Source organism: Melospiza melodia, chromosome 12 (genome assembly GCF_035770615.1).
Source record: "Melospiza melodia melodia isolate bMelMel2 chromosome 12, bMelMel2.pri, whole genome shotgun sequence".
Classification (NCBI taxonomy): Eukaryota; Metazoa; Chordata; class Aves; order Passeriformes; family Passerellidae; genus Melospiza; species Melospiza melodia.
The window spans coordinates 25,260,704-25,277,124 of record NC_086205.1 but is presented as its reverse complement, the minus strand read 5'-3'; the positions used below and the strand labels follow the sequence as shown (position 1 = coordinate 25,277,124).

At 43.7% G+C, this 16,421-nt stretch overlaps 1 protein-coding gene across 1 annotated transcript in view; it reads left to right on the top strand.

The window, feature by feature from the left end:
• The window catches only part of SERPINI1 (serpin family I member 1), a 44,360-nt gene extending 32,097 nt beyond the window's left edge, over positions 1 to 12,263 (top strand). The window contains exons 6-9 of the mRNA XM_063167367.1: positions 3,657 to 3,754; positions 9,088 to 9,174; positions 10,329 to 10,418; positions 11,546 to 12,263. Coding sequence (XP_063023437.1) covers positions 3,657 to 3,754; positions 9,088 to 9,174; positions 10,329 to 10,418; positions 11,546 to 11,622 — 352 coding nt within the window. The 3' untranslated portion in view covers positions 11,623 to 12,263. The remainder of the gene's footprint in view (positions 1 to 3,656; positions 3,755 to 9,087; positions 9,175 to 10,328; positions 10,419 to 11,545) is intronic.
• Positions 12,264 to 16,421: the final 4,158 nt, after the last annotated feature.

The window sequence follows — 16,421 nt, the reverse complement described above, 5'->3', positions numbered from 1 at the left end:
GGTCTGAGCTTCACATTCAGGGATGGTGAGCTGTGTGCACAGAGCAGGGAGACAAAACAATTCCTGCTCCAGCTGGGCACCAAGGACAAATGACCCAAATCTCAGCCCAGGAGCACAAACCCCGTGGGCTGGAGAGAGAAAAACAAGCAGGGTGGGACTGCCTGGACTAAAGCTGCAATGGGACAATGAACCGCAAGGTGCAAATGGAGCAGAGCTGATCCCAGGGACAGACCCCGGCAGCGCTCGTGCATTTTGGGGCCATTTTGGTTCATCTTGGGTGCAGCCCTGGCTGGGCTCTGGTGCTGCCCAAGGTGGATCCATGGAGGAGATGCTTTGGATAAATCCCTGCTTTATTCTGGGACTCTGCCCAGCCCCTGCTCTGCACAAGGCAGCAGCAGCAGGAATGTTGGTGTCAGGCTCTGCAGCCATTGCTCTGCCTGTCCTTGTGCAGGATTCCATCCCTTAGAACCAATCTGAAAACCTGGAATTGTCTTGCTTTGGCTCACTCAGAACCCTCAGGAATTTTTGAAATGATGGCATTTGGAATGAATCACTCCAGGCTGCAGTTCCCTTCTCCTGATGAGTAGACCCTGTGCCTTCATCCTCCTTGGCTCTTGAGCACCTAAAAATCACAGACAATTCAGTGTTTTAAGGGTTGTATGGCACCATAGAAGATGAACACATCTTTTTCTCTTTCTTAAAAGGCTGTAAAATAGAAGAAAGATGGCCTGATGTGGAATGTTAATGCTTAACTACAGAATGTCAGTGACATAAATGCATCATTTTATTCTAATGCTTGTGCAAGTTTTAAATTTCATTAAAATGTCCTGATTCTCTGCTAAAATCTCCAGAGACTTGCTGGTTTCTCTACCTAATCTTCTCTTCAGTGTCTGTTTCTCAGATTTCCTTTTGTGGTTTTTAAAGCTCTCAGTTGCTCGTGTTCCATGATTTTTGATACTGAAGTATTTAAATCAGTTTTTCAGAGTATTTTTAGCATCAGGAGCACCTAAAAGATGGTGGGGGAAATAAAAAATGACCATCTGGTTCATGATATGCAGCAAACAGTGCAGATAACCAAGTGCCAGGGGTAGTGTGGTGGAGCTCAGCATTCCCAGAGTGTGGGAAATGAGCTGGAGTGTCAGTTCTGTGCTCTGGGTTGTCAGCTTTGATTTTGAATATCATCCTCTCTGTCTGTGAGGAGTGCACAGAAATCCTGATCTGACTGAGGGGTAACTCCTGCTGAATGTTTATGTCCAACTGCAGAGCCTGAAGTTGAATTTCAGACTGTGTGTGGCAGCTGCCCTGTTACTTTTGAGAAGAGGCTGGTCCTGATGTCAGCTGAAATATTGGCAACCTCATTAATAATTGATCTGTAACTCTGCCTGCTTTTCAGAGCATGTGGGGAAAGAGGGGAGATCTCTTTGGAGTGGGGTTTTACCACCAGACAAAACTCCAGAAGGGCAGTAATGAGGTTTGCTTTCAAAGTTTGCATTCCATGCAGACTTTACTTGCTGCTTTCTTATCCCAATATTCCTTGCAAATTCGACGCTGCTCCTACCTAAATCGTGTTGAAAGCTTGATGCATTTAATATTGGGGTGAAATAAAAACCACAAAGGGAAACAGACAGCTCTGAAACTTTTGTAAAATGCATTTTAACATTGATTTGCATTCTTTGTAAAGTAGGTTCAGTTGGAAGTGGTTTTCAAAATGTTTCAATGTAAATATAATATAGAAGGAAATATTTCTGAGTTTATTTTCTGTGGAATTCTTTAATGTGCAGGGACAGGACCTCTGGACTGTACTAACTCTAGCATTAGGAATCAAGTCTCAATTCAGCTTTTTTTAGGGTTTTTACCAAAGTCTCTAAAGTAGTTGTGGACATGTTTTACAAGTGTGTTGTGAGAGTAAAAGTGGTTTTAGTTTTGGATCCTACAGATCAGGGAAATTTGATTGAATGAGCAACTTGTAGAGTTGTTACCACAGTAACTGATGCAGGATCTGCCAGAGCACCATGGGAAGCTTCTTCAGTACTTGAAGTTTTGTTGGTCTCTTTTAGTGATTCTCACAATTTTTGTGATTCTTCTGAGAACTTTCAAGGCAATAAAACCACAAGAATCAGTTCCTGTGTTTTTATTCCATGCATGCCCTGGGATTGGTCTGGACAGAGTGCATGAACACTGCTGATGCCACCAGTGATTTATCAGTGCTGAGCTATCTCCAGATCCTCTTTTAAGTCCTAAAATTATTCTCTGGATAATGATAATTCTGGATGATATCCATTCCACCCCAGATTTTTGGCTTCTAGTGGCATTTCTAAGTTCATTATGAAAGTAGATTATGTACTGGGGTTTTTTTCAGGTTTGTGTAAGTGAGGAAGATCACTTGACTCTCATCCAGTTCTGTTTGATGTCCAGATGATTCCTTTTCAAGCTGCCAAGGCTGGTGCATGCCAAGCTTGGACATCTCAGCTCTCCATCAGCTGTGCCCTGCCCACAGCTCTGGGCCAGACTTTCACTAGAAGAGAACATGTTGTTCTTCATGGAGCTGGGGAGCTCAATCCCAGAGAAACACATTTATTTGTTTCCAGCATTTCTGTGCCCCATCCCCAAGGGCTGAGCTGTGGCTGGGGCTGACTCAGTGGCTGCAGGAACCAGAACAAGGCAGAGCAGCCTCCTGCAGAGCGTGCTGTGTGTTGGACAGCTCCAGCCAGCACGTTGTAAATCACAAATAATTCACTGCTCGCTCTCCAGAGCTCACCCCTCACAAGGATTGCAGCCACTCTCCTGAGGCAGCTGTGCACATCTGGGATTTCTGCTTGGGGCTGCCATCACTAATACTGTTCTGCCATGTCTCTGTGTTTCTCCAGCTGTCCAGTCTCAGTCTGGCCATGTATAAAGGATTTTTTTTTTGTTCTCCTGACACCAGGCATAGCTTTTACAATGTTCAAAAATCAGCTTGTAAATGGAACAAGCTTCTGCTTGTTTTCCACTCTCCCAGGTTGCCCAGTGTGTTGCCCTCAGGACAGATGTCAGTTTGTCCTTCCAGCACACTAACCCAGCATGGAACAGGCTTTTTCCAGGTTACACTCAGTGCATTTACACTAACAACTATTTGTTTTCCCTGCTCTTTACTCACAATCAAAACCCAATTACAATTGTGCCACCACACTAATTAGAAGCTGAATCAGCAATGCTTCATATTCATATTCATAGCTGGTCTTTCTTGTATTATCAAAGTGAAAATGGAGTATGTATCTTACTCCTGCTTTGCCAGCAGCTCTCTGGGAAGTTCTGCTGTCCTTTGCCTCATTTGATATTCTGTTCTGGTATCTGCACAATTAAATTCAGGTTTTAGAGAAAACCTCTTGTGTAAAAAGTAAGCATTTCCATTAGCTGCTGCATAATTTTGCTCTGCAGTTTTATGGGCAGGGGGCTGCACATACCATTAGCATATTTTTGATTGCTTCTGTATTAGGAAAAATCCAGCTGTGAGTAAACTCATTTGTTTATAAGCATTTTTTGGAAGGTGTCACTAGCACTGGATCTCCCACTTTGCATTATTTATCTTGGTGTTTTCACCTAGAAAATTTAATCTTCTAATAACAGTAAGCAGTGCTTACATCTGGCTTTTTGTAATGTTCCCTTCCATTCTGCAGGTTCACAGTAGAGCAGGAAATTGATCTGAAGGATGTCTGGAGAGGTCTGGGAATTACCGAGCTGTTCAGCAGCAGTGCTGACCTCACTGCCATGTCTGGTAAGAACTTCTTGTCCTGTCTCTCAAGGCAGGTGAGGGAATACATTTTTCACCTGGGAAAGTTCACTCTGAGTGTTTCAGAACCGGCTCTCATTAGAGATGGGACAAAGTGAGATGCTGTGCAAGAGGCAGGCGCAGACTGGAGCAGGGCATGGCTGCAGTGCCTGGGTGGGATTCACTCCCCAGGGGGGTCACTCTGGGTCTCCAGGGCTCTTTGTCCCCAGCATGGGGAGCACTGAGCTCTTGCACCATTAATTCCTCTCCCCAGTGTGATGGGATCTCAGGATGAGGGAAGCGACAAGGATCTGACTCCGTGTTTCAGAAGGGCTGATTTATTATTTTATTATATGTGTTATATTAAAACTATACTAAAATAATATAAAGAATTTCATCAGAAGGCTGGCTAAGAATAGAATAGGAATGATGACAAAGGTTTGTGGCTCAGACTCTCTATCTGAGCCAGCTGACTGTGATTGGCCATTAATTAGAAACAACCACATGAGACCAATCCCAGATGCACCTGTTGCATTCCACAGCAGCAGATAACCATTGTTTACATTTTGTTCCTGAGGCTTTTCAGCTTCTCAGGAGGAAAAATCCTAAGGAAGAGATTTTTCTGTGACACCCCAGATACCTGGAAGCAGCACAGGAAGGAAGAGTTTGGGGATAAAAGCAGTTTAGTCACAAATGCCACCTGCATTCAGCAGAAGTCGAAATACCCAATACCTTCAAAAATCCATGTGGAAGTGAGATATTTATGCTTTTAATACCTCCTAAAGCTGTCCATGGGGTCACAGCATGGTTTGGTTTGGAAGAGACATTAAAGAACATCTCGTTCCACCCCTTGCCATGGCAGGGACACCTCCCACTGTCCCAGGCTGCTCCAACCCTGTCCAGCCTGGCCTTGGGCACTGCCAGGGATGGGCCTGGCACAGCTGCTCTGTATTGAAGTGGCACCTGTGTGATTTTGGGGGTTTTTAGCTCCCCAGCCATTCAGCAGCTCCCTGGCTGGTGGGAAATGCTGTTCCCACTGTCTGACCCTGGGACAGTCACTGCTGTGTGCCTCGGTCCAAGCACTGCTCATAAAGCAAACCTCCCTCCCTCATTCACAGTGTTTGTGATGCTCACAGCCTTTCATTCTTGCTAAGTTTGAAATATTCTTTATGGTCTATCATGTAGCTTATTCCACTGGTTTGCCACCTTCACTTTTCCAGTGGAATTGAGGAAAAACTGGCTTTAGCTAATATGAAAAGAGTTGAAATAAATGAAAAACCCCCTTTTCAAAGAAGTGGCATTTTTCTGGAGAAAAACACCTTCATTTTCTCTGCCAGCTCAAAGAAAAGTCAGCTTCCCTTTAAATTCTGGTCTATTTATAGGAAATTATTTACTTGAGAAAAAGCTCCAAGGATAATGGAAAATGCACACGGAACCACAAAGGCAGCACCTGGCTTTTATTTATTTCCATGTAAAATTCATTTATATATCAGGGACATCTACTTATCAAGGGGTTGGCAGAAAGAACCACATTAGTCTTAATCCATGTGACTAATGATTTATTTAAAGTTTTGAATTTTTGACAATTGTGCTGTACAAAATAAACCCCATGTTCTGCCTGGCTGAATTAACTGCTCTGCCATTTAAAGATTTACTTGTTATTTAAGTATAGAGCAGTGTATAGAGAAAATTCATGAGTTTTACTGTAGCTTTCCTGATTTTCACTGAAAATAGGTTATTTTACCTGGGCATGAAAAGGTAATTTGTAAATTAAGAATGAAAAACTGGTTTTGAAGTAATGTCTTTAGTGAAAACCTCACAATTTTCACTAAAGATATTAAACATTAAACCATACTAAAGACATTTCACTGATGCTGCCTAAATGAAGCTTTAGGTAGTTAAAATACAGAATACTTTCCTTTTTTCTAATTTTCATCATTTAAAATATGGATGGAGGAAGGGGAAATAAGTCACGAAGACAAATTGTTTAAAGCTGACTTTTACAGACACCTGAATGGGACATCAGGAAATGGAAGTTGGAAGTTTATGTGCATCCCAGGGTCACCCCTCTGGAAAATCTGGCACTTCATGAAGTCTTAAATGCAGATATTTTAACAAAATCTTTAATTGGACACTTAATTTAGGAAGATATAAATCAAATTTAATCTAAAGAGATTTTTGAGATATTTGGTTGTCTTTACAAATCCTCTCCCCCTGCTGTCCTGTTGCTCTGGCATTGCTGCCAGGAAAAGTCTCCTGCAATTTCAGCAGCAACCCAAATCCTGTCATCAGCTGCAGGCAGAGTGCTGAGCTCAGCAAAATCCTCTGTGGCTTTAGTGGATACAAACCAACACTGCAGGATTATTTTTCAATATTCAGAATTTTTTGCTGTTTCCCCTCAATCTGCAAAATGGACCCAGAAGGAGCAGGTGTACCCTCTGGAATGTCTGAGCAGCCAAAGGGAAAGTGTTAATGAGGTGCATTTTGCACAAATGTTACTCCCTGGCAGGAATTGGGTTCTTTGACACAGGTGAGTAGGAGGACATTCCCGTTGGGCTGTCAGCTCTCCTCTATTCTGACTCTCACTTCCAGCAAAGACTTTGACAGTATTTACTTGCATCTGATTCCATCAAGTGTCCAAAATCATCTTGAAACAACCTCTGCTGTTTGAGATGTTACCATTGTGACTTTATCACATCACATAAATTTGCTGCTTGAGTGTTTTAACACCACTGAAGACTTAGCACGGAACTAATTCCAGTGCTAAAACTCCCCTTCTCCTTCAAATGGTTATAATATTTCTGGCTGTTTTATAGAGCCTTAAAAGCAGCTGCTTTTAATGCAAGGTGACCTGGGTGAGCAATGAAGGGATCTCAGTGACTTCCTTCACAATCTGAAGGAGTTAGAAGAGCATCAGCCCAGTAAATAACTCTTGGAAATCTTGACTGACATCCATATAATTTTTCTGGGACAGCCTAAGCGAGAAGAGCCAATAAACCCACATGGTATTTTTTTTAAAAAAATGAGATTTTTGCAGAGCAGCCAGTTGGCAGCTGAGTGGGAGTGTGCAGACATATGGAGATAGTGACAAATGAAGTGTGGTGCCAGCAGAGTTGTGCTCATTAGGGGGCAGCTGCAGCTCCCTCCCACTCCCAGGGGTCAGCATCCCTGCACAAAGCTCAAATTTGCCACCAAATCCACAGGGGGCTTCCCACAACCGAGCCAGGAAATCCACATTTTCTTATGGAAATCCACATTTTCTTATGGAAATCCACATTTTCTTATGGAAATCCACATTCAGAGAAGCTCCTGCAGAGGAATGAAGTGATGGGAGATGCTCAGGAAAACCCCACCTTGTTCCCTGTGAAAGCCACAAGGGAATGTGGATAATCCTGAGGAGATGGAGCATTGCAGCCAGGGATGGGACAGTCCCAACCTGCAGCAAAGGAAAAGCTGCCTGAACTCTCAGGCACAACATTATGCTTTCACAGGAAAATAGATTCATTCACTGCAGGGAGAGATGAATGAGAAGGATGTGATAGCAGCAATATAAAGAGAAGAATCTAGAGAAGGTAATTTGGGATGTGGAATTGCTCTTTTCATCATCCAAGGACAAAGATATCCAATGAAGTGAAAGGCAACAAATGGAAAACAAATAGAAAGTGCTTCTCTCATGGAAAACTTAACCACAGGGATCTTTGCTGGGTGTTCCTTGAGATTGGCAGGACTGAAAAAATGAAATTGCTCCAGAGCAATCAGATGTCTCTGTAGTGCACTGAATAAAGGCACTCTGTGGATGGAAACTTGGGTTAGGGTATAAGGTACATGCTGGTGAGAGGATATTTTTCTCTTGTAGGTTGTGCTGCAGTTTCCATTTTCAGGGCTTTTTGTACCTTCTTGGGAAGCAGCAATTCCATAGCTGGAATTGTACTGGGTGTACTGGTCTCATCTGCAGTGGCACTTTTTGTGTTCCTGTCAACCTAAAATGTTGGTTTTAATACTCAGATCCTGAAAGCTCTCACAGATAGCAACCTTTTATACCTGATGGCAACTGTAGGCAGTGTTTGTGCTCTCAGAATTAGGGGCTCTGAGCCCACCAGGTGGAGAGCAATCTTCTAGGGTGTATTTCTCATCAGGAATACACCTTGGAGTTCCATCAGCACCACCAAACTATGCAAAATAAAGCACTGGGAGCAAAAATGTGGAATATTTCTGTGAGTACTACAGGGCACAGCATCAGGCTTCAGTGCTGCAGTGATAAAGAAGTGATTAAAATCCATGATTAGGCTAAATGGGTGTTTCTCCACTTATTATCTTTTATTGAACATAAAAGTGTGTTTGGATTTAAGATTTTTGGTTAATATTTATGACAAGTGGGTGCTGCACGTGCCATGTTGTAAAGGAACAGGGTGGAAACTCAGTCCTTGCTGAAGGCTTGGGAATGAAGTCTAGACCTGGTATCAGTTTTAGCAGCCTCTGTTTTCCTGCACACAGTCCCTGAGGGGATGATCTGGGGCTTTTGTTGGTGTGAGTGAAGTGCAGCAGCTGAACTGGGAGCTCTAATTCAGTGCTGAGTGTACAGAGCAGCAAATGAGCTCTGCTGGGGAAAGGCTTCTCCAGCTGCTGCTCCTCCTGCCTTTGGCTGGCTGTGGCAGTGCAGCTGCTGAGCTTTCCAGCAGAGCTGGTCCTTCAGCATCCCCCAAAAACCTGTGAGACATGCAGCAGGAGCAGCCTGGGACTGAAATTAAAATACTGACAGAGAAGGATGGAACAGAAGCAAGGTTGAAAAAAGCAGCTCTGTGGTGGTTCTTGCAGTAAATATTTCTCTTCAGCTTCTTGTAAATGTATAATAGGAGAAGAAAGAAAAGACCTCATTTTCCTGGAGGAAGCCTGTGTTGTATCTAGTGCAGAAATGAATTTTTTTATGCCTGTAATGTCATAATTTTTCCCCACTAATTATGTTTAAAATCTTGTGTCCAAGGGCTGTTTTTTCCCTATACAGTGCTGGGGAGTCCTGAGCTGTTTTAATACCTTTTTTTCCCACTAATTGAGTTTAAAATCTTGTGTCCGAGGGCTGTTTTTACCCTCTCTCTATATACAATACTGGGCTCTGGGCAGTCCTGAGCTATTTTAACATCCATGGTGTAGGAGAGCACTACAAATGTGAGTGAGGTAAATGCTGCTGTTAAAAGGCATTGGCAGAAGGTGCTTTAATACAAGAAATCTTTTCTCCTTCCCTGCCTGCTGTAGAAGGTGGATAATGGTGTTTGGGGTGGGTTCTTTAAATGCTTCAATCTTATTGTTGAGCCTCTTGAAATGTGTTCCCCTTTCCTCTGCAGATAACAAGGAACTTTACCTTGCAAAGGCCCTTCACAAGGCATTTCTAGAAGTTAATGAGGAAGGATCAGAAGCTGCTGCTGCCTCAGGTACCTGACTGAAAAGCAGAATTAAATCAAATGTCTGGGTATTCTGTGCTAATTAATTTTTTACAACTGATTTGCTGTACAGGCAGGAGAGCTAAATAGCAGCATGGAGACACAGCATAGCAAGTGTGCTGCTTGCAGAAGAGAACTCTGAAAATCACGGGTGTTGGCACTTTTGTAACATGTTTTAATTTTACCAAGAGTTTTGAGCATCCTGTGAAAAACCTCTCCTCTATTTTCTGATTGTCAAGAGAATACAGACTGCAATTTATGTTTCCTTCGTGGAACTTGAGCATTCATCATTTTTCACCTGCTAATTGAGATGGTCAGAGGCATTTGATCCAGGAGAGTTAGAGGGAGATGAGGGTGGTTGTGGCAGCTGCATTTTAATAAGCAGCAAAACAAGATGGGAAGTGCTGAAAGCACAACCAGAGTTGTCCCCTGTCAATGCTGGGGGCTGGTGCTTGCTTTACAGATTGAAAATAAGTTGCATTTGTTGCCCATGTGTATCATTAGGTGATTTCTAATTGCCTCTTCTTTGCCAGTCTTTGGGGAAAGGAAGAATTGCTGGCCAGGTCTGGGTTGAATTGTGCCCAACTCTCTCTGTGGCCATGCTCCAGTCTTTATGAACTGGAGGAAAAATTTAGAAGTAAATGAAACACTAGAAGTTAGTAATAACATCCTGGAGAAATCCATGAACCTCCAAAGACAAATAACAAAGGGCCAAATTCTGCCTGATTCAGTTAATTTTACCTTCAGCTCTGCAGTATTTAAAAACACCAGCCAAAAGCTGCAGGATCAGCCCATTTAATTTTTGAATGTTCCCTGGTTATTAAGGGTTCCCTTTGCCTCTCCACTGTGTAAAGCAGCAGAGCTGGTTGATGCAGTGCACTTCCCTCTGAGAGTGAGCAGCACTCACAGCTCCTCTGAAGGTTCTGCATCTTAAAATTGATATGCTGCTCCCTCAGCCTGGGAGATTGCAGCACTCTGCATTGTTAATCATTCCTAAAGCCACAATGAACAGGCAATTGCTCTGCAGGTCTCTTTCCTTTCCAGGGAATGTTTTCCTGCTGGTTTTGGTGGTGAGGGTGGGACTCGGGGAGCAGCAGGAGAAGGGGCAGAGCTGTTGACAAGGTGCTGTGTTCTGTTTCCTCTAGGGATGATTGCCATCAGCAGAATGGCAGTGCTCTACCCCCAGGTCATAGTGGACCATCCCTTCTTCTTTTTGGTCAGAAATAGAAGAACAGGTGAGAATATTGCAGACTTCTCTTGAGTTTTTCACAGCACATCCTCAAGCAGTCAAAGAAGATTGCATGTTTTGACCAATGGGCTGGGCTTTATTATGCATTTCCTTAGTTTGTTTTAAAATACCCAATATTGAAAGACTCACCTGGACCTTTCTCCAGATAAAACACCAGCATCTGACATAACCCTGAAAAACGCTCCCAGAAAAGAAAAATTCACCATTTCTGCAGTGAGAACAGAGTGTGACTGCCCTGAGTATCCATAACCCTGCACTCCCTGGGAGCCTGGCTGCAGTCAGCCCAGTGAAATGTGCTCCCAGTACCAAATGATTTGCATAATGGAGGCACATTACAGCTGGGAATCATTCTGTAGTGCTCTCCAAGTGCTCTGTGGCAGCTGAGGGATGAGAGCAGCACTCACCAGCAAAAGGGGCAAGGATTAAGTAATTCCTGAGTCTGGTACTTGTAATTTGCTGTAATGATGTGGATGTGACTGGCTGATAAAACATTGCTGTGCACCCACAGGGTTTTTATGGATCTGCTTTGTGGGACTTCATTCTCACAAACTTCATTCCCAGCAAGGCAGGATAACAATTCTTAGGGGTTTTTTTTAACCATAATGAAATTAAATATTATTATTGTTGTAGACACATTAGGCAGAAAATATATCAGGAGAAGGGTATTTTTATTGCTACTCAACATCCAAAAATCTCCCCACCCAAAAAAAAGTTCTAATCAGGACAGAGTGGAACTTGGTCACTTTGGGACAGTTCTTAAAATTGCAGAACCCTTGTTGCATGTAGAAAGAGGAGCTGCCAACAACTGTAGCTAAAGTCTCAAAGCTTGTTACTTATCCAGAAATCTGGCGCTGGAAAAAGTGGAAAATTTTGAAAAAATCCTTTTGGTTGCCCTTTTTCTCCAGACAAGCCCAGGTGCTCAGGTTTGGTTGCTCTCTTCAAACAGGGCTCCTGAGCCATCTCCTGTCCCAGGTTCTGAGACATTTGTTCCTGTAACAATCACACAGATGATGTTTATTGTTCATGATTTAAGGTATTCATCACCTTAAACCCCCAGCTCCTCCTGCTTCTGACACCTTTCCCTCCCTCCCTCCTTCCCCACGTTCTCCACAGGTACCGTGCTATTCATGGGGAGGGTGATGCACCCCGAGGCAATGAATTCCAGCGGCCACGACTTCGAAAAGCTTTAACTGCCACCAGCCACCAAAAGGAGGAGATAAGCACATAAAGTTTGAAGTTAATATATTTAAGGTTTGCTGTGTTTTCCCCCAAGACACTGTTTCAAAACGCTTTTGGATCTAACTGTGTGCAAGTCAGTTCCCAGAGGAGAGCTTACAGTATTAAAGTAATGGTTCTGTTTCTGTCATTGTGATTGCTGTGTCCTTAAAATAAAGTTGTGTACATGTCAACAATTGTTTCTTGTTCTAGTGAGTTGTAAAGCAGAAAACTGCAAATCCATTATTTGTAATTTTTTTACAGTCCAAAGACTGACTTGATCAATGAGCCAGGAGCAGAATGTGTGCAGCTCTGAACAATGCAAATGGCAAAGCTTGGTGGGCATTTCTAGAGCTGAAGAAGCACATGTGGACACTGTGACCTCCTGCTGTCCCTGGCAGAGCAGGACCATCACAGCCTGTGATGGATGCCCTGCTCAGCACAGAAAATGGATCAAACTGAGCCAGTGGATTTGACTCTTGCCTGTGGTAGACTTTGTGTGAACTGTCCCATGTGATTCTCAAGTGCTGCTTTCTGGATGCTCCTGCATGTGACTGCCACTGCTCCCCTGAGTGTTTGATAAATAAAATGATGCCAATAAAACCGATCGCATGAATATCCCAGACCTGTCAGTGTCAGTGTAGAGAGCTCTGTGTGTGACTGAAGTAAAGGAGTTCACTAGTAATGCCATTGGTGTGGACATATTTTTTCTCCCCCACAGCAGTTCTGGGCTCATTTCCCGGCTCTAGAATGTTCTTTCTCAAAAAAAAAAACCAAAACAAAACAAAAAAAAAAAAACCAAAAAAAAAAAAAAAACCAAAAAAAAAAAAAAAACAAACCCACCCCAACTTAATTTTAAGTGTCTAAAAATGTTCAGTTTGTAAATAACATCATCCTTTTCATTTCCTTACTTTTCCTGGAGAACAGACTGGCAGGAAGGAGAATGACACCTAGCACAAGGAAATATTAGCAGGGGAATTAGTTGCTGTTTCCAGTTGGAAGAGTTGGTAAATAAAATGATGCCAATAAAACCCAATGGCATGAGTATCCCAGACCTGTCAGTGTAGAGAGCTCTGTGTGTGACTGAAGGAAAGGAGTTCACTGGTAATGCCATTGGTGTGGACATATTTTTTCTCCCCCCACAGCAGTTCTACTCTTCAGTATCTCATTTCAGGGCTCTAGAATGTTCTTTCTCAAAAAACAAACCCACCCTGACTTAATTTTAAGTGTCTAAAAATGTTCGGTTTGTAAATAACATCATCCTTTTCATTTCCTTACTTTTCCTTGTGAACAGACTGGCAGGGAGGAGAATGACACCAACACAAGGAAATGTTAGCAGGGGAATTAGTTGCTGTTTCCACTTGGAAGAGGAGGAGCAGTGCCCACTGTCAGCAGAGAGATGTATAATTATTTCCACTCTCATTGTGCAAAATACAGAAAGAACAGAGGTTATTAAAAAGGTGAGAGAGAACAGGAGAAAAGGAGGGAGGAGCTCCTTTGAAACAGATCATGAATACAAATCTTAGGATAATAAATGGGTTTTTCTCAGTCAATAGGAGTTTTCTCTTTGGAATTCTGTAGGAACAGATGCATTTTGGCTGAAGTGCAGTTAGGGGCTTCCCTGGCGCTCAGAACAGCAGAGAAACTGCTCCCAAAGTTATTCATGCAAGGAGAACTTGCAAAGTCTGACACCTTGTTCACTCTTTGTGCTGCTGGTGCAGGTCAGAGCAGGACATGAGGGATGTTGTGTGTGCAGGCTGGGAATGCTCCCTTGTTAAAAAGGGATTTTGGACACATTTCCAGCCCTGCCCCTTGAATTCTTTCACAAATGGGTTCCCTAAGTATGTTGCTGGTGCTTATCACGTTGCTGTATTATAGTCTGGACTGGGTGAGGCAGCTTTTGTATTCAAATTTAGATGGAAATTATAATTTTAGCTGTGTGTAGCTACAAGTGTTATGCTGGGGAGGGAAAGGGGAGTGCTGCTCAGAGGGAACAGGGGCTAATTTTACCAAAATCTGCCTCACTGCAGGTAAAATGAGCTTTGGTGTGGGTTACACAAGGGCTGGTTCTTCACACTTAAATAACTCTGTGGACATCCCTCATGTCTGTAAAAGTCACCATATGCTGAGGATCTCCTGTGGGTTATCTTAGGGGAACCTGGTTTTCAAGCTTTTGAACATTTTTAACATTTTTTTCAGGCTCTTTTTTGTGGTGTTCACTCTGACTGAGAGAGACAGGAGAAATCTTCAGTTGTGTTTATTTTCAGTCCATCAAAAATTCTTCCTGACCAATTTTGCCTTTTCTCTGTATCAATTCCTTGCAACATATGCATTCCTTACTAAGGGAAGGGCTGAAAACAGATTGGAGCTAAAGCTTTGGATTTTGGAAGGAAGCTGCCAGGCAGAAGGGTTTACAGAGGATATCAGGCAAATGCACTGAATGCCCCTGCAGCTGGATTGAGCAAAACTGCAATGGAATGATGCAGAATCACAAATTCCAAATCAAATCCCCAGGATTGCCTGAGTGAGCACGGAAATGCAAACACTTGTGTTTTCACTTGCTGCTCTCCCAAGCCTTACAGATGCAAAATAACCTTGAAAATTGAGAATTACCTGGTTTGCAGCAACATGAATTGATTTATTTCCATAGTTTTCAGTAGTAATAATATCTTAAATATTGTTGCTAGTTCATAGGTATATGGATGCTGTTCCATGATGGTTTTTACTTCAGATTTTGTATAATGCTCCTCTCAAAGGTGCCACTGCTTTTTCACTGCAAAACTAGCAAAATCATTTTGTCTTTTCTTGGCATTTTTTTTTATTTTTTGGTGGGGGGGATTTGTCAGCTGTTGCTCATCTATGAGTTCAGGTGTGGAGCCTTCAATCGAAAACTGTTTTGTGTTGGAGGCTCTGTCAGAAAACAAATCCCTGATACCTCTGGAATGGTGCTGATGGAGTGACCCAGGTGTGAATCCTGTGGGTGCAGCTGGAATTTGAGTTCCTGATGGGATCCTCTTCCTTGCACACATCCTGGAGCCCAGGTGGGAATGATTCCCAGAGCTGCCCTTGGAAAGGTTTTCCCCAAGAATCCCTTCAGCAGAGGTGCTACTACTGAAAATGGATTTATTTGGCTGCTAGGATCCCACTTGTGCGTGACCTTGAGCACCTGAGGGTTTTGTAGAGTCTGTATTCAACCAAAATTTTCCAATTTGTGTGAATTAGAATGGGTTTGTTGCTGTTCCAAGCACAAATCTTGATTCTCCTTCCACAAGTGGCAGAGTGAGCTATTGCATCACTGTGGGAATCAAGGACATGAGGCTCCTCAGAGAAATGAGATCTTGGTGCTGCACCAGAGAGAAACCCAAACTTACTTCAGGCTCCTTGGGCTAATTTTTATTTGTCAGTGGTGGACAAAAGAAGAAACCACAAGATGTCACTCTATCCTAAGGAGCTGAGAAGGACTTTCCTTTTGACAGGAATCCTGAGGGAGCGTTGCAAAGCTGGATGTCCTGAACAGAGCTCAGGCACAGGTGGATGTCAGTGTGTGGGAGATGCTGAGTTTGGAGCATCATTATCCCCAGTTCCTGGGATTAATAATCACAGATGGGGAGAACAAAACTCCAAACACCTGCTTTGTGTTGCACACCTCACTCTGACCGTGGTGAGGGGTTGCTGCAGGGAGTTCATTGCTCCCAGGGGAATTTTTGTCCTGGTGATGCCTGCTGTGCTTGGTGTGAAATGGCAGGAATGGGCTGTTCTTTAACCCATGGGCAGCCCCACAGCTGTGCTGGGGTTATTTCTGAGAGCCACTGCTGTGACAGGACCCAGAATTTCTTTTCTGCAAGAGATAAATAGCTGGGATTGACTCATCAATGTGCTGTTCTCTTTTTGTTGTCATCTAAATTTCCCCCTTCCCTCTCTGCCTTACAGAGTGTGGAATTCCTGAACGGATTCCCTGGCACAGTGAGGTCCCACCACTGTCAGGGCTTCTCCCTGCCTGAGGAGGAGGCAAGACTGTCCCTAAAATAACAAATGGTGTTTACAGGCTCATTCTTGAGTCGTTCCTGTCCCTTTTGTCGGGCAGTGCTTGCTGTTGGAAAACAGGAATTCATGGATTAGAGATGGATGAGGCAGCCCCAAGCCCCAGGGGCAGGCAGGAGGGAAGCTGTGCCTTGCACCAAGGAGCTGCCTTCCCTTGGCAGCTGCCCTGCATCCCCTGGGTTGGTTTAGCTGGGAAAACTGTCAGGATTTCCCAGGTTTGGATCAGGATGCTGCAGGTTCAGGGCTCCAGACAGAGGGGAGGCTCTGGCTGCTCGCTGGGACCTCTGCTCCATCCAGCAGCTTCTGGCGCTTCCAGCTGAGGGCTGTGGAGCAAAGTTCCACATGAGAAACCATCCTCAATGCACATGGGGACACTTGGGAACTCATTAACACGCTGCGTCGGTGGCCCCCTCCACAAGGGCTTCTCGAGTGACATTCCTTTCACACAGCCCTGCCTTCCAACAGCACCCACAGTGAAAATGTTTTCCATTTCCCGGCACTAATTAGAAGCCCAAGTCATGGGCCAGTTGCTGTGGGCATGAGGCAAGCTGCATGAAGAGTTGGGCAGGAGTGAGGGATGAAAATGCAGCTGGAATTGCGGAACAGCAGTGGGGCTGAGAAGGATGCTCAGTCGGTCACTCTGAGCCATGGAGAAAGGTGGGGAAGATAAATGTGTGAGCCCAGATACAGATATTGATTGTAAAAGTCTGTGTCTGCTCAGAGCTGGCTGAGG